At 38.6% G+C, this 22,784-nt stretch overlaps 1 protein-coding gene across 1 annotated transcript; it reads right to left on the bottom strand.

Moving 5' to 3' along the window:
- Positions 1–11,818: 11,818 nt before the first annotated feature.
- Positions 11,819–22,784, bottom strand: LOC132644872 (uncharacterized). Its single transcript, XM_060361519.1, has 2 exons — positions 21,904–22,784; positions 11,819–12,764 (listed from the first exon to the last, which is right to left on the bottom strand). Exons 1-2 carry the CDS (start codon positions 22,471–22,473, stop codon positions 12,015–12,017), a joined length of 1,320 nt encoding a protein of 439 aa, XP_060217502.1. The 5' UTR covers positions 22,474–22,784; the 3' UTR covers positions 11,819–12,014.

Below are 22,784 nucleotides of genomic sequence, written 5' to 3'. Positions count from 1 at the left end.
AACTTCAGAAACTGGAGGTTCTAAAGATGTTGACGAGCCTGCTCATAAGAAGGGAAAATTGGGAACAATTCTCTACGGACTCTCCCGTTATTGTACCTGAAAAGATAGTAGGTACGCAAAGTGGTTTTGGTTTAATCAACGAGAGTACCGATTCCGAGGAAGAGTTTTCCTTAATTTTAAGACGAAGGAAAAGAGTTGATCTTTCTATTTTTTCTGATGTTGGGAATGTTTCAGATGATTCCCCAGTGAAGGATATTGAGAAATCCACGGTGATTCCTAAGGTTTCTCGTCGGGAAGAGAATGTCATGATGCTTCTCCAAGATGAAGCGGATATTAGCGAACATACTTTACATAGAGAGGATCGTGAGGCCCTTCCCAATGTTTCTTTACAAGGAGATGTCACCACTGATTTAGGAAATCAATCTGGTGATGCAGCTGTTAAAGTCTCCGAGACTACTGCTATTGATACTTCCATAGAGGCTTTTATTCCCTTTCAAAGAAAAGGAACATGTACTCCAACTATTCCTTTCAAAACTGCTCAAACCGTATCACGATTTTCCGATCAAGACAAGGGGAAAACCATCAGGACGGGTAATTATTTACATGGGGTTGACCCTCGAGCGCAGCTTCTTCAAGCAGACGATCCCGTAGCTAAGTGGATGAAGTATTTTGTTCCCCTATCCGTTAATCATGATCGGTCTTTTGAATTATCTGATGAAGAAAATTTATTAGCCAATCCTCATGTGATGAGCCGTTTCGCTCGTAATTACATCGGCCCCAAAGAACATTTCATTCTAAAGGACATGTCGACTTATCAAATGGATATGGTTGCTCTTGGGCTTATGATTCAAGTATATATGTTTTGAGTTTCTTCATACTTCCTCTTACCTTTTCCTCGTTACATATACTATAGCTTCTATTGGCAGTAATGTAGGCCCAAACGTATCTGTCGGGGAGCCTTGAGCGATCTGAAGGTGAGGCTAAGCTCATTCAGAAGCTGAAAGATGACAACGCCGTTCTATCTCAAGAATTGGAAATTTTAAAAGCAGATCGGAATCATCCTACTGAGGAGTTGGAAAAAGCTAAAACCGAGATCACGGTGTATCGAGCTGATGTTAAATATTTAAAAAAACAAATGGATTATCTTGAGAAGGGGAAAACAGAGGCTCTTAAGAAAGCCAGGAAAGATGACATGGTCATCGGCGAGTTGAAGGAAAGGGTATCGGCGAATGAGAAGAAGCTGGTTGAATCAAACAAGTTAATTCGTGAGCTTCAAAACAAATTGTCGTCTCAGAGTGCTCAATACAGAAACCTTGATGCCGATTTTATGGAATTAAAATTGGAAAGTGTTAAAGATTCCGGGGATCTTACTAGAGCTTTGATTGATTTGAATCAAAGTAAAGAGGATATTAAGGCCATTCAGAAAGAGTTCACGGAGAAAGATCGCGAACTTCAAAGAAAAATGCTATGTTGGTGGACAGAGACAGAAAAATTTCTGATGCTATGAACTATGCAAAGGGATTGCTTGAATTCGTAAAGCAACTCCAAGGACGGAAAAACAAATATAAATAAGATGTCGAGAGGCTGGAGAGAGACTTTGCTGTTGAAAAATAGAAGATCTTAAGTTGGGCGGTTCTTCGGGCTCATCATGAATTTTTAAAAGGTCTTGATCCTTCTTCCTTCGATCATACCCAAGCTCTTGATGTTGCCGAGTAAGAAATGAATGAAGCTCGTGAACTACTCGTCTATGATCTCGAAGAGGACGCCGTTGAAGGAGAGGATTTTACTGAAAAGGAGGATGATATCGTAGTATCTTAGGGAATGGAGGAAATATCCGAGGATGTGGTCGCACCTATTCCTGAGGATGCAGTCTCCAAAGAAGCAGGTTCAGCTGACGGTGATCCAAATGTGGACGTTCCTGCGATTCCTGACAAAAACAAGGATGGAAATTATTTTTCCGTTGAAGATCAAGATGTTGACTCCAATGTTGAGCGCACTACCGGGGATGTTGACCTTCCCGCTTCTTCAGTTGATACTTCCTTACATAATTAGTGTTTTGTTTTTCTTTAGTTGTTTGGCCTTTTGGTTTTTGTAACGTCATGCCTTTATTTATGAATAAACTTTCATGTTTTGCTTCTATGTAAAAGAAAAAGTCTCTTGGAAGACCTCTCCGATTATAATCTTTCCCGGGTAGATTTAAATTTTCATAACTCCTTTTTTGGGAAGTCGTTATGGTCATTTCGTTTAGTACGAATGATTTTGTCATCCTTTATAAAAGGGTATTTCCAAGATAATATGATCTAAAAAATGTATCATTTAAATAATTCGGATCGAGTAGATATGAAAATATCTTTACATCTCGCCTGATGCCGACCTAAAGATTCCATATAAGTATACTGCTGAGATTCAATTTTTACGCTAAGTCCATTGTGAAGAACTTTTTCCAGAATCTTATATGTGTAATCAGAATCATCAGTAGAATCACGAGTAAAATCATTAAACCAATCGAGATTATTCTAGTGTGATCGGAATCACAAGTAAAACTGTTTTGGTGATCGGAATCGCCATTCATCAGAGTCAAACAAGAGTAAGATTGTTGTAAAAATTGGGATCATTCATACGTGATCGAAATCACAAGTAAAGTTATTTCAGTGATCGAAATCACGATTCATCGAAATCAAACAAGTATAATAACATTGAAACCAAACAAGTGTAATAACGATGATAGGGTATCCAAAAGGCTTGCAATATTATTGATGATGTGACTACAACTTTTGTTTATACGTTAAGCCCGGAAGCTTTTTGTGATACATAAATCTTTAGACTGATAATCTTTACTGACAGTCCCTAATGATAGTCCCCCATTGTTTAGGTGTGAAGTATGAGGAACCAAGCAATGATGCCCGAAACCTATTCTCGTTCATTCTACTTACTGCCTCATTGAAAACCTTCCAGATAAAACCCAACTGGGATAAAACCCGGGTAAGGAAAAAAGAGTACAGTCTGTGGAATGCAACTATGTGTTAGGAATGGAAGAGCTTCAGATTGCTTATATTTTGATTATTGGAGATGATCTTGCCATCCAAAGTTTCCAACTGAAATGCTTATTTTCCTGCATCAGCCGCAACTCGGTATGGTCATTCCCAATTTGCACTTAGCTGATCTTCATTTGAGATCTTGGTTGCTTGAGTTACCATTCTCAAAACCAAGTCCCCAGGTTTAATTCTTCGCAACTTGGCTCTATTGTTATAATAAGTTTCCATTTGTTGATTATGTGTTGTTAATTTAATCAAAGCCAATTCACGGTGCTCTTCAAGCAAATCAAGTTCGTCTTTCATTGCCTCTATATTTTTTTCTTCCACGGCATGATCATATCTTATGCTTGGTTCCATCATTTCAATGGGTACCAAGGCTTCTTCTCCATATACCAATGAAAAAGATGTCTCCCCAGTGCTAGTTTTATGTGTCACTCGGTAAGACCAAAGAGCTTCGGGAAGGATGTCTGGCCAATATCCTTTTGCATTACCGATTCTCCTCTTCAAGATTTTGAGTATTGTTTTGTTTGTTGATTCAGCCTGTCCATTGTCAGATGGATGGTATGGTGAAGAAGTTATTCTCTTGATCCCAAGATTATGGAGAAAATTGGTGATTTCTGCTCTAATGAACTATGTTCCATTATCGCAGCTGATTTCTTTCAGAATGCCAAAGCGGCATATAATGTCTTTCCAGAGAAAGTGGATTACTTTTTCTTGTCCAAATTTTGCATAAGATCCTGCTTCAACTCACTTTGAAAAATAATCAGTTGCAACAAGTAAAAATTTAACCTTACCTTTAGCTTGTGGAAATGGCCCCATGATGTCGAGTCCCCATTTCATGAATGTCCACGAGGTGATGACTGAGTGAAGAGGTTCCGTTGGCTGATGTATTGCTGATGCATACTTCTGACATTCCTTGCATCGTCGAACAAAGTTTTGTGAATCTTTGCCCATTGTGTTCCAATAATATCCTGCTCGTAATAGACATCGTGCTAGTGATCTTTCTCCGAAATGGTTTTCGCAATATCCGCCATGTGCTTCTTGCATTGTAGATTCCATATCAGCGGGCCCTAAGCATTTAGCTAATGGTCCCCCAAATGTTTATAATTCCCCATATACTAAGCAATACCGGGCTGATTTCACTCGTAATTTTCTAGCTTCTTTTCGATCTGTAGGCAAAGTCCCATGTTGCAAGTAATCAAGTATCTCACTCTGCCAATCGTGTGTTGAGTTGTTTGCATGTATTTCAGTGCCACAAGCAACTGGATGTAACAGATGTATTACATTATTGCTTCCTGGCTTAGCCGAATCTACTCCTGATGCTAGTTTCGCTAATCTGTCCGCTTTTGCATTGCTCTCTCGTGGGACTTGCTCCAATCCCCACTCTTTGAATTTTGTAAAGAGTTCAGCTATTTGCGTTTGATATTTCTGCATACGTGGTTCCTCTATGCTGAAAGTTCCGTTGACCTGATTGACGACTAATTGTGAATCGCAATGTACTTTGATGTTCTCGACTCCGTACTCCAAAGCAAGTTTTAGTCCTGCAATATCAGCCTCATACTCGTCTTCGTTGTTAATAATCTTTGGACATTTAATAGCTTGGCGAACAACCTCTCCAGTTGGTAACTTAAGGATTAATCCCAGGCTAGAGCCATTTTCATTGGATGTTCCATCTGTATATAAGATCCACATCCCGAAGGATGATCCTGAAGCCGCAATGGCTTCTTTTTCTGCCTCTAAGGATAACTTTGAACTAAAATCGACAACAAATCGGCAAGTACTTATGATTTTATAGCATTTCGGGGTTGGTAGGTTATATCGAACTCGCTAAGTTCGATCGCCCATTTGGCTAACCTACCCGACAATTTCAGCCTATAGAGGATGCTCCAGAGGGGGAATGTCGTTACCACGGTGATAGGGTGACTTTGAAAATATTGTCTTAATTTTCTAGCAGCATGTATTAAGGCTAAAGCTAACTTCTCTAAGTGTGGGTGCCTTGTTTCAGCATCAAGGAGTGTTCTGCTAACATAATAAATAAGAGATTGTTTACCTTTTTCTTCGCGTACAAGAACTGCACTTATCGATACCTCTGATACCGCGAGATATAGTAGCAACTTCTCTCCGGGATTTGGTTTTGACAGCAACAGAGGGCTCGACAAGTACTTCTTGAGTTCTTGCAATGCTTGTTTGCATTCTGGAGTCCATTCAAAGTCTTGTTGTCTCTTTAATACAGAGAAAAACTTGTGGCATCTCTCCGACGATCTTGAAATGAATCGAGATAGTGCTGCCGTCCAATCAAGCTTTGCACCTCCTTTTTACTTGTAAGCTCATCGGGAATGTTTTCTATCACTTTATTTGATTTGGGTTTACCTCTATTCCCCTTTTCGAAACCATGAATCGTAAAAAAATTCCCGAAAATACACCAAATGCACACTTCTCAGGGTTCAACTTCATGTTGAATTGTCATAATATCGCGAAGGTTTCTTTTAGATGTTCTAGATAATCATCGACTTTCTCAGACTTTACGACCATATCATCGATGTACACTTCCATTGTCTTTCGCAATTGATTTTTGAATATTGTTGTAACCGACCGTTGATATGTGGCACCGGCGTTTTTGAGTCCAAACGGCATCACATTGTAGCAATGTGAGCCGCTTGGTGTTATAAATGATGTCTTCATTTGATCTGGAGGATTCATTTTGATTTGGTTGTATCCGGAATATGCATCAAGGAAGCTTAATAACTCATGGCAAGTAGTTGCATCTATCATCTGATCTATGTGAGAAAGGGGAAATGGATCCTTCGGGCAGGCTTTGTTCAGGTCAGTGAAATCCACGCACCTTCGTAGCTTACCGTTCTTTTTTGGAACAACTACTACATTTGAAACCCAATCTATGTGGTCTACCGGCCTAATAGATCCGGCATCTAGAAGTCTTTGGACTTCTTCCTCTACAAATTTGCTTCTATCTTCGGGGAACCTTCTTCGTGGTTACTTCATAGGTTTGTGATAAGGATCGATGTGTAACTTATGTGTTGCCATCTCCGGTGCTATTCCCGTCATATATGCATGGCAAAAAGCAAATAGTTCTATATTATTACGTAAAAACGAAGTGTACTTACCTGGTTGGCCTAGCTTGCAATCGAGAAAGATGAGCTTTTCCAGAGATGCTTCATCTAAAGTAGTTAGATTGAGGTCTTCAACCATTGCTATTGGCTTTTCCTCTACTGTTGGATCCTGTATAGCTTCTTTTTCAGAATCAGGAGTGCTTGATTATGTTTGTTGTAGTATTTAATAAACGTGTTTATCCTTCTTAACTTCAATTGCCGGTTCAAACGATTTTACTTTTGGCAGACCTTTTGTTAAAGCCACAGCATAGCAATCTCGGGAAATCCTTTGTTCTCCACGAATTTCACCAATGCCCCACGGCGTTAAAAATTTGATCACCTGGTGATATGTTGACGGCACAGCTCTCATGGCGTGAATCCAAAGGCATCCCACTATCATGTTATAAGCCATCTCTAACGACATGATCGAGAAGGAAGTTTCTAGTTCCATTCCTCCTACTACCACCGGCAACGTGATTTCTCCCAGAGTCCTCTCAGCCGAGTTGTTGAGCCCGGTGAACATGATGGATTTATGGATGATCTTGTTCGCCATTTACATTTCCTCTATTACCCTGATGTTAATGATGTTGGTTGTGTTTCCCTGATCAACAAAAACACATTTAATGTCAGTATCTAAAGTTCGTAAAGTAATTACTAATCCATCATTATGTGGAAATTGCATATTATTGGCATCGGCTTCGTCGAAGGTGATACTGTCTTCGATGAGAGCTACTCTGTCTCTTTTTCATTTCGTGTCGTCACCCTTTTGAATTTGATGCCTGAGGTGTATGTGACTTTGTTGACATGTACTCCTCCCGCAATGAAATTGACTATCCGTTTTGGTTCTGGAAGCGGCAGTGGAGCTCTTTGTTCCCGGTTCTGGGAATATGTCTGCTTGCCTCTTTCTGTGAGCAGCTCTTTAAGGCATCCTTGTTGTAAAAGGTTTGCAACTTCTAGTCGAAGGACTCTTTATGACCATGGTCTTTGTGAAATTGACATAAATGTTCTGGATTCCTCTTGCTTGGATTTGATTTCATCTTACTAGGCCATTTGACTCGATTCCCTAACTTATCCAAAGCAGCTAATACCTCCGATGTGGAGACACAGAAGTTGTACTCCGTGATCTTTGGGGCTCTGGGGTTATGATTTAATCGGGAAACCCTGCTGTTGGCGACGTCCTTCGCCGATATTGATTGTTTCTTCTTGTGTTTTCCTGATTCCCTCGTGAATAATAAGGGTCGTAATGTTCCCTTCTATATCTTTGATCCCCATCGGTCTTTCTAAAATTGCTCCTTGCCGTGACGTCCCTCACCGTTGGTGGTGATCTTCTTATAATTGGATTGATAATATCTTGTTCTATTCGTATCTTCGAGCAATATTGATAGTATATATCATCCCATGTAGTTGGTGGATATTCAACCAAATGTTTGGCAAAATCCTTCGTCGCCGGTGTCCTTTCTGGATGTAAGGCATGTCGGAAAGCAATTCCCGCCCACTTGCCTTCAATTTGAGGTAGACTGTTGCGATGCTTTTGAAAATGATGAACAAATTCTTATAGAGTCTCATCCTTCCTTTGTTTAATATTGAATATGTCTTCCATCCTTTTCTGTGCTTTTTTTGCCCCTGTGTGCGCCTTCTTAAACTTATCTACTAAGTCCGCGAAGGACTCAATTGAATTTGGAGGAAAGCTTGCGTACCAATCTAGTGCTCCTTCCGTTAGTGCCTGACCAAATCGTTAATCATCACAAACCGAGTCATTTTTAGTCCCAAGTCACTGGCCCGAATTGCTGAAGTGTAAGCAGTTATATGATCCTGAGGATCAGCGGTTTCGTCATACTTTTTAATTTTTGATAACTTGAGACTTTCGGGAACATGTTCCAGATCCGCCGAATCTTTCCATGGATGATAGATGTAATCACTATCGTCCTCTTTTTTAACAGCTGGTGGGGCTCCTGGAATCCTGTTGCTTTGCTCCTCGTGCTCTTTGAACTTCTTCATATGTTCCTCAAATCGTTGCAATATTGGTTCGGAGATAGTGGGATCACCAATGTCAATATGCAACCCCGTTGTTGACGTAACGTCGAGCACTCCGAGATTAGCCGTTGGCTCGCTGTTTACATTTCTTTGCCCGAGAAAAACAAGTTGACTCGAACTAGCAGCCCCGTTGTCGGAAATGGTCTTGCGGGATTATGACGCAATTCACTCATCATCTGCTTCATCACTTCCGCCATCTCTTCAGGAAATCACGCAATTCATTGATTGGAATGAAGGCTTAATTTGGATCTGCAGTTGAAGTGTTTTCCGTCGTCCTAGTTGTTTCATCAACTAATACATCTTCATTGAGATCTCTAATCCCGTCATTAATGTGTGGAACATCGACGAGTAGAGGTGTAACTCCTGTCATACCTGAGTGCAAAGACAGAAAAACAATACCAGGAAAGTAATGCTTGAATTAAGTAAAATCAAACTACAAAGCCAACTGTAGAATTCCCACAAATGGCGCCAAACTCTTTGAGTCAAAATTCGTAATTTGCCCAATTAGTTAAATTTATGTAAAGAAAATAAAGGAGTTAACCACAGTAGGTAGTAATTCGATTTAGACTAAACACTTGGATTAAAATAACCAGATGAACAGTTAAAGATTTAAACGATGATAAAAAGAGAAAGAAGACTTATTCTTTTCGTTATGGATGCCTTCAATCAAGTTTTCCTTCTCTTCGTTAATGATAAGAACTTGGCATAATATTAATATGAACTAGATGATTGAGTATGAAAATAAAGCTTTCAGTATATTTCCTTGTATCTATTCGATGCCTCAAAAATGTACAAATGATAAGCTATTTATAGGTCTCTAAGTTGATTTGCCCGTTGTGATGTAACGTATGTCATTAACTCCTGAATTAATGACTGATAATAAATGTCGTGATTCTCGCCATGCGTTATGGTTTCCGTTATGGTCATAACACGTAATTATTTCCCTATCCCGTATATCGCGTTCTGGCATCTCCGAGGTTCTCTTGGTATGTTGCCTTACGTTCACGGCGTTGTATTGATTCTACTTCTTCGGCGTTGCTTTCCGATTCATTTCATCTCCTTTTGCAAGTTCACATGGTTATTTGTGTAATACAAATTTCTACCCATACAGTTACTCTTTTAAAAAGCAAAACGACCTGTACCAATTCACAACGTCTCTGTTTGACCTTTCTTTTTTACTTTTTAATTAATCTTATTTCAAATAAACAAATTTTAAAAGTTATTTTTAACTAAATATAGTATAGTTTGATTTAAAACTTTTGGTGCACCCATTTATTTATTTTTTAAAAAAAGAAAATTTTACTTAGCTAAGTTTGAACCCATAACAAAATTTCTGACCACCACTGGAGCACCTGTTGTCTGCAAATCACTGATCCACTTCTGAACACCAGCTCAAAACCATGTTGCAAGAAAAATAGCATGTACAGTGGATCACAAAAGTGAATTTATGACCCTTTTTAAATATAATATAACACTTTAAAAACTTCATGAAGACCAGAAGTATAATTCAAACATGTCCATATGGTCTTCTTTCGTAAGGACTCCTGTTTTCCTGCCTTTACTTTTATGAGCAAAAAAAATAATAAAAAAAAAGACCATATGGACATGTTTGAATTATAAACATAAAAGAATGTGTAACGTAAATATAAGAGCAATTACGTACAATTGTGCCTAATAGAGTACATAACAGATATTAACGTAAATTCATAGTAAAGAGAAGGAAAAAAAGTTTACCTAACATAAGCTTTGTTGTTTGAATTACAAAGACCCAAACAATATAAGGTAAGTGAGGAGAAGAATTAGAAGAATTAATTGGCAAGAGATTAGCTAATGTGCAGTAATTTGCTGAACTTAAATTAAAGCAGGAAGAAGATTAAAGTGTTATTACAAAGCGGGGATTGATTTCAGAGATTCAATTCTTAATGAGTCTTTTCATAAAAGTAGTACACAATAGATTTCTCTAACATGGAATAAGCTTTAAAAAGACCCTTCAGAAAACAACAAAACCTAAATTGATTTTAAAGTCCTAAAGATTAGGAATTCATATATAGTTCAAATAAGGAAAAATTTAATGAGTAATGTTTTAGTTGATTTCATAGTCCTAAATATTAGATAAAAAACAAAATAACCATTGAAGGTGAAAAAAACCACGGACAATTTGCACAAATAATTAGAATGCTACGGAAAATTTGTCTTCTTTTTCCATTATGTAATATTTTTATCTATTCTTCTTCTTATTCTAATCTTCGCTAGTTACGTAATGTGTTGCAAATTCAAAGTTCATAAGTTCGAAGACATCACTTTCTGAATGAATCCAAGATAAATACTCATGTCCTTGTATGATGTATCTTGTAGAGATTGCCCCCTAAACGACTATGTAAAGCGTAAACATACTAAAATAGTAAAATAGAGGGGGGAAAGGACTCCTAAATCTAAAAGGAAAGTAAAAGTGAGTGACATTTTTGCGTATTGAAAACAAAAGAACTTTTAAACCTAAAAGATATTGGAAGAAGTCCTAAATTATATGAAGATAATTAAATGTCTATTTCTAATATTAGGAGAATAATTAAATTCTTAAATATTAGATAAATAGTAAATGGTAATTTTGTCTATTGTAGAGCCTTGTAATGAAGGGCAAAAATTCAATCAACATTTCTAAGGTCCTTCGTGCTTTTAATATAGTATATCGATATAGATTTTATGAGATACATGGAGTGACTCTTTCTTTTCACTAGGATTAGTTGTAACTTTTGTCTATCGGAAAAAAATCTATCAACCTTCCAAAATAGGGGTAAAGTCTGCGTACACTCTATCCTCTCAGATCCCACTTGTGGATTACATTGAGGTATGTTGTTGTAACTTTTGCATGAAATATGTTTGGATTGTGATATCTGGGAGGTTATCTACTTCTATTGTTGGTATATATGTCATTATGTGTAATATAGAAAGTCTAATTTAATTTGGCAGAATTCATTACAATAAAAATAAAATTTATTGTCACCTGATATTTACATCAAATTATAGATTTTTCCGCTCGGGTAAATTCTTGAAAGTATTAACCAAGACCAAAATAAAAGTTGCATTTTTTCCAATGCAATGAATGTTCTTTTTATCTTTTTAAAGTTTGCCCTCCCACAATCCGAACCCCACCAATTATTTCTCTTGAATCTCTCATTTCCGTTGTAATTTTCTCATCTTTCCGCTAAAATGAGTATATGGAATGTCATTGGTGCAGTGGTTTGAAATTCAGCTGGTTTGTTGGGCAGAGAAAAATTTAGTGCAAGCTAGTTAAATTGGAGCAGTAATTTAAATGTGTCCGTTTGAATAAATGCAAGATAGAAAATCTTCTGAGTCTTGCTACCACGAAGTGTGAGATTTTCCATACCAATTTTAGTTGACAAAACTGCTTTTCAAAGTCTACTAAGCATAGTCATTGGGTCTCCGCATTTTCATTTAGATACCTGTTGCCTGTTGGGCTTTCACTATCGAGGACATTTGCAGCGACTTAAGCAATTTGACTGTTACTTTTTATTATCAAAGTAACTGCCTATTCTCCAGGCAGAAACTCTACTATTTTTGTGCACTTTTTCTACTTGAAATACACTATACACTTCACATGCCTAAACTAAAGAATTGCTGAAATTCAAGAGACTCAGATTCACATATACACAACAAGCTTTATTACAGAAATGTTCCTGAGACTGACTGAATCCCAACTCCAAGTGGGGACATTTGGTTCACGAAGTGTGATACAATTTGGGTTAGCTTACTGAAAATCGAGTTAACACAAATGTTACTCAGCATCATGGGGCGAAAATTCAAGGTCCTCCACCTTTCATCAGGCATCCTCGTCATCATCACAATTATGATTCTCATCATAATCATCATCACCATCACCATCATGATTGAAACTGTTCATTGCACATGTCTGTAAACTTTGAAACTGGTTGATTGCATCTCTTGCTTCGGATATTAGAGCATTTTTCGCAGCTTTAATCACATCCATTTTTATGACATTCTCATTCTTGTGATCATTCTTATTTTGGTGGGCCTTTGCGGTCCTTGAAGTGGCTGCCTTTCTCTTTGCTTCCCTGCAATGTAGCTGATCAACATACCTCTCATGTAAGGCCTTATTCTTAATTGGCTTTAGAACTGGTGGGCTAAAAAGAGTTGCTCCTGATGAACAACTTAACCGGGAAAGGTGCTTTTTATGGGCTGAAGAAGATCTCTCCAGGCACTTTCTAAGATAATGCAAACCTTCCTTGTTGCGCTCCGGGGTGAAAAAACTTGAGTTCTGACAAACTGTTGATGATTCCAGAGCATTGAAGAAGTCTGCTTCCTTACCTCGATCTGTGTCATTTTGCTTTTGCAGCAGTTGTCTCACAGCCTTGCGTGAGAGATGGTTCTTCGGCTTGCTATATCTCCGCTTGTTTGTATTTTTCTCGGTGGACTGGAGCAATTTAGTTGCACAAGGAGAAAGTGATGATGTATTCATCTTTTTAACCCTTGAACGTGGTTGAGGCTGAGGTGGGGTCATGAAATCCGAATGTATCTTGTCAAAACAATCCTTTGCTGATTTTCCAGGCACCTGCAATAGAAGTCCAAAGTTTACTGAGATGATCACTGATCAAACGTTCAAAATTATTACGAAACTAATTTTATCATGTCAACATTGCCAAGGAAAACGAAGAAGAGCCAGAAGTGTTAACTACCATAACTTCTTTGATTTTTATAGTATTTGATTTGCAGGAGAGCGATTCTAGTAATTCCTAATTGAAAGCTGACGATTAGAAGTATATACTAAGTTACATTAGATGTCAAGGATTTTCGGCTAGCAGCTTGTGTCCAAATGAGCTGTAGGTATGCAAAAATATTTGGATATAAAAATAAAAAGTACCACCATTTTCTTTTTATCAAGAAAAACGTGGTTTGGAAAGAAAATAAAAAGTACCGCCATAAGTTATTCTAGATAATCCACTACCATGTCATTCATATATAGGTTTCAGCTTGAGTAAATATTAATACGACACGACAGTTCAGCTTTTGGAACCTATTTCCATCTTCCAGTCACAGCTGGAAAAGCCCAGGATCAACCACCCAACCCAGGAGTACGCAAATGATGAAATGCTCCTGCCAAACTTTCTATAAGTCCGACAGCCTCACGTTGGCCTTCACATTATCCTTTCCCTTAGTACAATATAAAGAGATATGATCAGAAAGCAGAGACAAAACAGGTCAAGGAAGATGGTATTAATCAATCAACACTATGCTGAACCTCACGGACAAACTAAAGTCCTACATTATAATGTGAAATACTGCGGTAATTAATTTTTTCATCAACTGATGTCATTCAATGTAATTCATCTTCTGGCTTCAGAAACATCACCAAGCCTCATTACGAACAAGCCCTTCACCCTCTTATTACAGCAAAGGTTCTATGCACAATCAACTTGATACCTAGCTTTTATTTTGGAGACGCCGTCTCACAGATTTCAAATGCTCTTGTTAAAAGTCACCTTCCCAAGATGAAATAAGTCCACTAATCAGTCTTCCCATGCAATCTATACCAAATCCGAATTAATCCTGACAACTATTGTTGATGCTTAACTCCGCCTGTGTGAGCTCGCTCACATTGCCGGTCCCAAGCCCGGATAAAGGAGGAGGGTTGCCGAGGGTCAATCGGAAACAGCCTCCCTACCCAGGTAGGGGTAAGGCTGCGTACATCTTACCCTCCCCAGACCCCACTATTGTGGGATTACACTGGGTAGTGACCAAGACCAAGACCAACTATTGTTGATGCTTCAACGGCACTGATGCTATTCTAAGAGATCAATCTTGTTATAACTGTGAACCACAAGTTATATCTAACTACTGGAGGAGTTATTCTGGCAACATCAAAAATGTCCGAAGTATAAAAGATCAACCTTGTTGTCACTTCCTTTTATTTATTTTTTCAAATAGCGCTTGTTGTCTCTCTCGGTTTCTCACTCCTGCAAGAATTTATCTTGCCATTATTTCATGGCATAAGCAGGGAAAATAAAATCATCATGCAAATAAGCATCATTTTCTACTCCCTTTGTCCGAATAAAGATTATTTTAATTTTCTTTTCAAGCCACTAAAGATTTTTTAAAAAAAAAAAAAAATATTGGTACGGTTGTATTCCTCAGCATTTAGGGGAATGCTGGCGACCACCAAAAGGAGACAAAAGAAAGGAAGAAAACAGAAAACAGTAGATTACAAGGATCCTAAGAACTGAAAAATCTCCCCTACATGTTCTATACAATGTTCTTTACACCAAAAGTAGAAAGATACAATAAAATTCCACTTCACTTTCTGAAGGGAATTGGACTTATTTTCAAAACATCTCCCATTTCTTTCTTTCCAAACTGTCCACCATACACAAGCCAGAATTATCCTCCACCATTTCTTTTGACTCTTACTTCCCCCTCTTCTGATCCAGCAAATCTGCTGTGTTTTCTGGCATTGTCCAGCTCACTTTGGTGAACTAAAAAAATTGCCCAGATTTGGGCAGTGAATCTACAATGCAGAAAAAGGTGATTGTTTGTTTCTATGGCTTCCATACACAGAAAGCATCTGGGAACAACTGGCAATCCTTTCTTCTGCAGTAAGGCATGCCCTTCTAGCAACTAACCAAGAAAAACAGTTTACCTTTTTGGGTGCTATGTGTGTTTTTTTTTTTTTCGAATAAGGTAACATTTGTGCATATGGACTGCTGCTGAGGCACTTTACAAGTAAAACCACAAGCAGTGGCCTGGGGGTAAAAAACTAGTTACAATTTACATATTGCCTAGAAAATCTACCAAATCTCCTGCCTCCCCCACTATATCTTGTTTACACCAAAAGTATAAGAGACTAAGACATTTAATTTTAAATATCTGTATAGAATCAGCTTTGTCATCAAATTGTCTTGAGTTTCTCTCCTTCTAGATTGTCCACCAAATACAAGCTGGAATGGCTTGCCACCAGTCTTCCTATGCGTTTCTTCTTCCAATTGCTTCCCAGTTGCATAGAAGTTCTAAAGTTGATCTTGGTAACACCCAATTCACCCCAAGTATACAAAAGAACACGTGCCACAGATGTGCAGTTGTCTGACAATGAAGGAATAAATGCTCATTTGTTTCTGCATTTTTCCCGCAAAATAGGCATCTTGAGCATATCTGTAGACCTCTTCTTTGTAAAGCCTCTTGTGTAAGACAAGCCCTCCTCAAAACTAACCAAACAAAAGCAGAAACCTTATATGGAATTTTAACTTTCCAGATAAGTTTCCATGGCCAAATCAGTGATGGGTTCCCAACCTTGTTTTTCTCCCAGTATAGTGTCTTGACAGAGAAATTCCCTTTGTTGCATAATTTCCAGACTGGGTTGTCTGGGGTGTCTGGGGTATCTGTGGTACCGGTGAAGGAATTCAGTAACAAAAGCAGATCTGATACTCTCCCTATTTCCCAGTCATTCAATGCCCTTCTAAACACAAGATTCCATCCTTGTTCTGTCCACATTTGAGGTATTTTTTTCATTCTTTTGGAGACTGATGATGTGTAAATCTTGGAACAAAGTCCTGAGATTACAATGACTAATCCAATGATCTTCCCAAAAAGAAGTTTTTGTCCCATTCCCCACCTTTATGCTCATATTCTCCCTGCATTCATTCCACATTCTTCTAATAGTCTTCCAACCACCACATCCATAGGTAGTATTCACTTCATTTGTTGCCCATTGGTTCATCAACCCATACTTATGAGCTATGTAATTCTTCCAAAGAGACCTGTCTTCCTTGCAAAACCTCCACAACCACTTTTGGAGCAAACTCTGGTTGTGTAATCTGAGATTCTTAATCCCCAAGCCCCCATGTTGCTTGTTGAGGGTCACAATCTCCCACTCCACCAAGTTGTAGCCTTTGCTTTCTTTGTTGCCTTGCCACAAAAATTCCCTTCTGATTCTGTTCAACTTCTTCTCTATATCCCTAGGGATAGGGAATAGAGACATCATGTAAGTAGGCAAAGCATCCAAGACTGAATTTATCAATATCAATCTGCCTCCAAGGGAAAGGTATTGACTTTTCCATCTTGACAATTTCTTTTCACATCTTTCTAGCACATCATTCCATACCTCCTGTGCCTTATGATTAGCACCCAGAGGCATTCCCAGATATTTTGTGGGCAATGAATCCGTTTGACACCCCAAATTACCTGCTAGCAATTGTAAGTCATTCACCTGATTCACTGGATTAAACAACTTTTATTCCAATTGACGTGAAGACCAGAAATGGCTTCAAAGATGGTCAAAATAGCCCTTAGATGTCTGATCTGATTAACCTCTGCCTCACAGAACACCAAGGAGTCATCAGCATACAATAAATGTTTTATTTCCATACCTTCACCCCTATTGTTTTGTGCTCCAAAGCCCCTTTATCCATCCATTTGTTTTGGCTTTTCTGATCATGTAATTTAACCCCTCCATAGCCAATAGGAATAAGAAAGGGGAAAGTGGATCCCCCTGTCTCAAACCCCTGCTGGATTGAAAAAAACCCTCTGGACTTCCATTGATTAGGACAAAAAACTTCACATTGGATATGCAACATTTAATCCAATTAATCCATTTTTCTCCAAAACCCATATTTCAGCAGATAAGCCCAGTTGACATGATCATATGCCTTTTCAATATCAAGCTTGCACAAAATCCCAGGCCTGTTTTGTTTTACTCTAGAATCCACTAACTCATTTGCTAGTAAAGCTGCATCCATGATTTGTCTACCCCTCAAAAAAGCCATTTGATGAACATCCACTAGCTTTTCCATGACAGTCTTCATTCTCTCTGTGATTAACTTGGCTATGATCTTGTAAATGCCCCCTATCAAACTTATAGGTCTGAAATCCATTAACTCTTCAGCTCCAAACTTTTTAGGAATTAAAGCTATGAAGGTAGCATTAAAGGATTTCTCAAATATCTCATTTTGATGAAAGTTGTTTATGGTTTGCATAATGTCGCCTTTTAGAATTTCCCAACAACCCTTATAAAAACCCATGGAGGAACCATCAGGACCCGGTGCTTTGTCAACTGTACATTGAGTCACTACTTGCAACACTTCAGACTCTGTAAATGGTCTTTGAATCCACTCTTGTTCTTCCGGGGTTATCTCTGAACAATCATTATATTCAAAAGATGGCATCCATGCTTCAGATTCTGAGTATATATTCTTATAAAAATCAACCATAGCCTCTTTGATCTCCTCTGGTTCTTTTATTTCTTCTCCGCTAATTACCAACCTGTCAATAATGTTATACCTCTTATGAGCAGTTGCTATCCTTTGAAAAATCTTGTGTTTTTGTCTCCCTGTTGTAACCATAGAGCTCTGAATTTCTACCTCCAACTGGATTCCTCTTTTTTAGCTAGCTCCTCTAATTCCACCATTACAGTAGCCCTTACCATCAATTCTTCCTCATCTAGGACCCTATTTTCTTGTACTAAATCCAGATCTGCAAGCCCTTACCATAAAACCTTCTTCCTCAAGCCACCAGTTCTCAAATTTGAAATATGAATTTTTCCTCTCCCAGTTGCCACACTCCAAAATTATTGGACTATGATCAGATATTGTTCTAGGAAGATTTTGAAGGTTTCATCCCATTCCATAGAGTATAGAAATCTATCCAATCTGGCCGCACTAACATGATTTAAGCCTCTGAACCAAGTAAATTTTCCTCCATTAAGATGTGGATCATGCAATTCCATCTCTTCAATCCACCTGGAAAAGTCGGACATTATGTTTGTGATTCTATTGCATCCCCTTCTCTCCACCATAGTTCTGTTAGTATTAAAATCTCCACAGGTGATCCAAAGACCCCCACATAAACCTCTCATTGCTGCGATTTCCTCCCAACACTCCAATTTTTCATATCTTGTGTGAGAAGCATACACACCTGTAAGATACCAACTGAAATTATGATGAACAGAATCAAATCTATAGGAAATGGAATATTTCCCCATATCCACCTGTTCCCCAGTCCACACTCTGCTGTCCCACATAATCAGAATACCACCTCTGCTTCCTTCAGCTTCAAGAAAACCACTTCTCATCCATCTACAAGACCATAATTGTTTAGCATATGTTTCCACATCTTTCCCGAGTTTTGTTTCTTGCAGACAATAAACCTCAGCCCTCCACTTCAGCATAAGACTGTTGACAAGCTTTCTTTTATAGAATTTGTTAAGCCCCCTCACATTCCATGATATCAAATTAACTTTCACCGATAAGTCAAGTTCTGAACTTTCCCCCTACTTCTAACCCCTTTAACTTCTTCATTTAAATCTGAAGCCAAATTTTTCAGCTCATTCTTCCCGATACCTCTGCTTTTTGGAGTCTTCACATTATCCATCTGATTTTGTTTCGCCAAAAAATCTTTTCTGGCATCTAGTTTGGTTAGAAGTGCCAGAGCTTCCTCCTCATAGCCTTCAAACGCAGCTCCATATATGTTGCTCAGTTCCAGAATATTAAAATTAGCCCAATTAGGATATTTAGTCTGACTCTGCACAGCTACAGGCTCCACTTCTTGAATTTGTTGTATCTGCATGTCTTGATCAGTAGGGTTTGGTTGACTTTCACTATTACAGAGGTCTATCATCAGTGCGTGGCATATATTATTAGCATCCTCCTTCGCTTTCCTTGCCCCGCTTGATTGTATGGATTTCCTTCCAGGGTTGGCCATAATCGGGTTGACAATGTCTTGTGGTGTTTCTGATTTTTTTTCCCACTGTTTAAAAGACTCAAGAAATTTGGTTGCCATGTCTTTTAGAGCCTTTAGAGGTTCGTCCACTTGTGGTCTCACGTGCTCCTCATGTGCCTCATTTAATGAGGGGGTTGAGGGCTCACCAGCTTCAATTGAGAATTGGCCCATATTGGATAGGCCCAAATGACTTCCTTCCCCTTCAATTAAATTGTCTAAGCCCATATTGCTTCCTGGGCCCATTGTTTCTGACCTTATTGATGCAGAAGTACGTGCCTCTGTTGAATTTACAGACTTCTCCCTGCTATCATCGTACTTGCCCACCCTTTTGACCTTTGGATCGAACCTCAATATCTGTTGGGTATTTGCCTTATCTCATTCTCCACCGGCGATACTGTATCTCGCCGGTGATTCAACCCAGATTTGGGTCGTGAAGCGAATTCCGCCGTTTTCAATGGTGATTTCCTTCGGAATATTGCTGCCATCACCATGAACCCTAATTCTGGCCCATTTAAAATGGTTGCGAAGCTGTGTTTCCTCCTCCGTCTCCACCCACCCGCCGCAAAAATCGCCGATTGCCCTAAAAACTCTTTGCAACCACCTATGCAAAGGTACACCAACAATTGGGCTCCACCATTGAAGCTTACATTGAGTCTTTTTCCAAACCCAAACTCCTGTCATTACTTGTTCTGCTACGGCTTTGGTTGCAAACTCAAAAAGAAAATTGTTATTGCCCATTTAATAAACATTCAGACCATGTGTCTGCTTCCAGATGTTACACGCCCACCTTCTTATTTCTGAAAGCATAGGTTTTTCAGTAGCATACTCAGAGAAAGTACCCACAAGACATTTGTTTAGAGTTTCGTTCTCAGAATCTATTTCTTCATTAATGCATAGAATACCCCCCTCATTCATTATGGTGGTTGCATTAACTCCCTTCACCTCCCTGCTGGACCATTTAAACCTCTGAACTGCTTCTGCATATTTGAAATTCTTTTCAGTCAATCTCGGTTGAACCAAAACCTTCTTCTGACCTTGACTATTAATGAACCTCTCCAACTTGTCAGCTATGAAAACCCAACCTGCGTTGAAAGTCAATTCTGGGATGATTATTACTGACCTCCTCCTGCCTTGTACATTGATGATGCTAATGTACCTACCGTAACTGTTATAGTTTCTCGAGCAAAAGATCGCGGAGAGTCTGTCCATTCGCCTTAGATGCCTCTTCCATCTCCTTACCACATTTCCATTCGCCTTAGATGCCTCTTTCAAGATCTGCCCAATCCACACCATTGTGTTTCGACTAAAAGATGTTCTTCGAATGAAATTTCTGCTTCTCTCTGTCCATTCGTACCAAGTTTCTGCTGACTCACTTGTTCTCGTAACATCGTATGATTTAAAACCCACCGCAAAATAAATGATATCTTCCATTGAATCCAATGATGACTAAAAGAAACAAAAGAGATGAGGAAAGAGATATCCGGTGATCGGAATGATCACCGGACTGAGCCCGTACTTGCAAAGTTTTCTTTTAAGTCATTGTTTGGGAAATAGTGCCTGAGGGCATTTTTTTTGTTATAGCAAAGACAACAAATTTCTTCTGGGTGCTATGTTTTCCCAAATATTCCTCCATAAAACTGAATTGCCCTCAGTACCGTCCCTAATACCTCTCTTGTATGCCCAGTTGACAGAGAAAAAAAACCATCACTGTTGTGTCTACATCTGATGGTGTCAGTCCCATCAACTATACCAATGAAGGCCTCAATGTCCATCAAGCCACTAAAGAATGCCGTCTACTTTAACAAGAAACTTTTCATTTTCACTCTCACAAAATCTCAAATTAGAAGAATTACGTTTCTTCCACTTTTCTGCCCTAGATGTCTATAAAATGTAACAAAAGAATATCTGAAACAACTAACAACCTCCCAATCCTAAATAGACAATTTTCGCAATTTCTAATCTCCATCTGTCTCATTCTCCCTCTTCCAGCTGCAAACAAATCCATCAATTTCCTCTTTAGCATTTCCATTCAGAACCAACCAACTCAGCAGTGGGTTGAAGATCTGGGAGCAATTTGAAAGGTAACAGAAGTTCATACTGGACAAGATGACATTGACTGTCCAAATAAATGAAGCATACATGGAAGAAAGGTCATATTAACAAATGAAAAGGCCACAGAGGATAATCGTGAAAGGAATGAAGCATGAGAAAAATATAGTTGTAGTTGAGCTGAGATTGATTTTTTATATAGGAAGACCTTCTTCTTATGGGTACTTTTAGCGATGGGAAATATGGAAAGAGATCGTCTCTACCTGTCAACTATTTCTCTTCAGTAAACAAATAAAAAGCTAACCTTTGTAGAAAGCCAAGAGCCAGACTACTTGTCTAGGCCCAAAATTATACAGCAATTTTTTTGCAGCAAGCAGGCTATCAGGTCCGTTTTGCTTCCCAAGTGAGGAGGGGAGGAATGGGGAGGCGAAACCTTGAAAGAAAAGGAGGAAAAAGTGAAAGCAATCCTTTGAAATTGATAAATGTTGAGCGATCTTGCATCTTAAGACCATCCCAAGACCATCCGAAACTCTTTTTTGACATTCTTAACTTCTAAACTAAATTATCTTAGTTCTTAGAGGTCGAAGTTCAGACTAAATTGACTAAACAATCCCCAACCTATCAGCTCCTACACTTTGCAAATTTATTTCTTATTACATTGGAAACATTGATGCACAAACATATCAAACAATCTAAGAGAAAGAAATCACTTGGTAGGTCCGAATATAATACCCAAAAGCCATCAACGCAAGCAATTTGTATTACCTGAAACCCTAGCTATACCTGGTTTTTACACTTCCTAAAGACAACTTTCCCTATATATCAAGTATATAAATGCTCAGCTAGATTAGTTCACCATGATGCTAAAATTATACAAATGCGAAACGAAACATAAGCTAATTTTAAAACCACAGGAAATAACTAGTGCCAAAAATTACCAGCTTAGCAACTTTCTTCCAGAAATTAGGCGTTGCCTTTGCCGCAAAATAAGCACTTTGCAACGCCAACTCTTGTTCGTTTGTCCACCCGTTCGCAACACTAATCTCCTCTATTCCTCGATTTCTCTTCCTCTTCAATCGTTCCTGTTTCTTTCCGGTCCCCTCTCCACAGCCCGATACTTCACCTAATGTGCATTTCGATACGCAAGATTTTCCACTGCTAGTTTCCTGAGCATTTTTAGGGATCCTTGACCTATTTCTTTTCTCAACTGAATTGTCAGTGGATTCACAGCTTGGTATTCTACGACCAGGTGTATCTCGAGTAGAACTACGAGTAACCCTTTTCTCTATATTATTATTAACCTCATCATTATTCTGTGGATCAAGAGTACTCAATCTTGGAGACCTTCTCAACTTGGTGCTCGATTTTACGGAGCTTTGTGAAACTTCAATGTGTTTATTGTGGAATTTGTTAGCAGAAATCTCAGTAGCAGTGGCTGTAGTAAAGCGCGGAGATCTTCTGAGAGTGGGTGTTGGTTTTTCTTGATCTCGAGAGTTTCTTTGCGGCATTTTCGCAAACAGATGGTGTACTAGGTTTTTTATTTTGTGATGGAAATACAGTTGGGGCAAATCGGTTTGAGAGGGAAAACTTCACAATGTCATCTTTCGAAATGCGGAGAAAGGTGAAAGTCAAAATTGGAGATATAAGTGGGTCATTTGCACTTTTGTTCCTTTGCTTGCTGTATAATTTTTGTCTCTCCTTCTTTTTATGTGATCTAATTTGGCAAGACATAAGTTGATAAAACTTTTATCTTGTCCGATATAACTCATAAGTTTTGTATGAATTAAATTATCTAGCATAAATTATATAGTGCCTGATT

The sequence above is a fragment of the Lycium barbarum genome, chromosome 6, assembly GCF_019175385.1.
Source record: "Lycium barbarum isolate Lr01 chromosome 6, ASM1917538v2, whole genome shotgun sequence".
In the NCBI taxonomy this organism is placed as follows: Eukaryota; Viridiplantae; Streptophyta; class Magnoliopsida; order Solanales; family Solanaceae; genus Lycium; species Lycium barbarum.
The sequence above is the reverse complement of the archived record's forward strand: the minus strand, read 5'-3'. Positions and strand labels throughout refer to the sequence as shown.

Bases quoted from the DNA above. Each gene is read 5' to 3' on its own strand.
- LOC132644872 (XM_060361519.1), bottom strand. From the start codon at position 22,473: ATGCCGCAAAGAAACTCTCGAGATCAAGAAAAACCAACACCCACTCTC. The intron at 12,765-21,903 runs GTAATTTTTGGC...CTTCTATTGCAG, and splicing joins GGAAGAAAGTTGCTAAGCTG to GTGCCTGGAAAATCAGCAAA.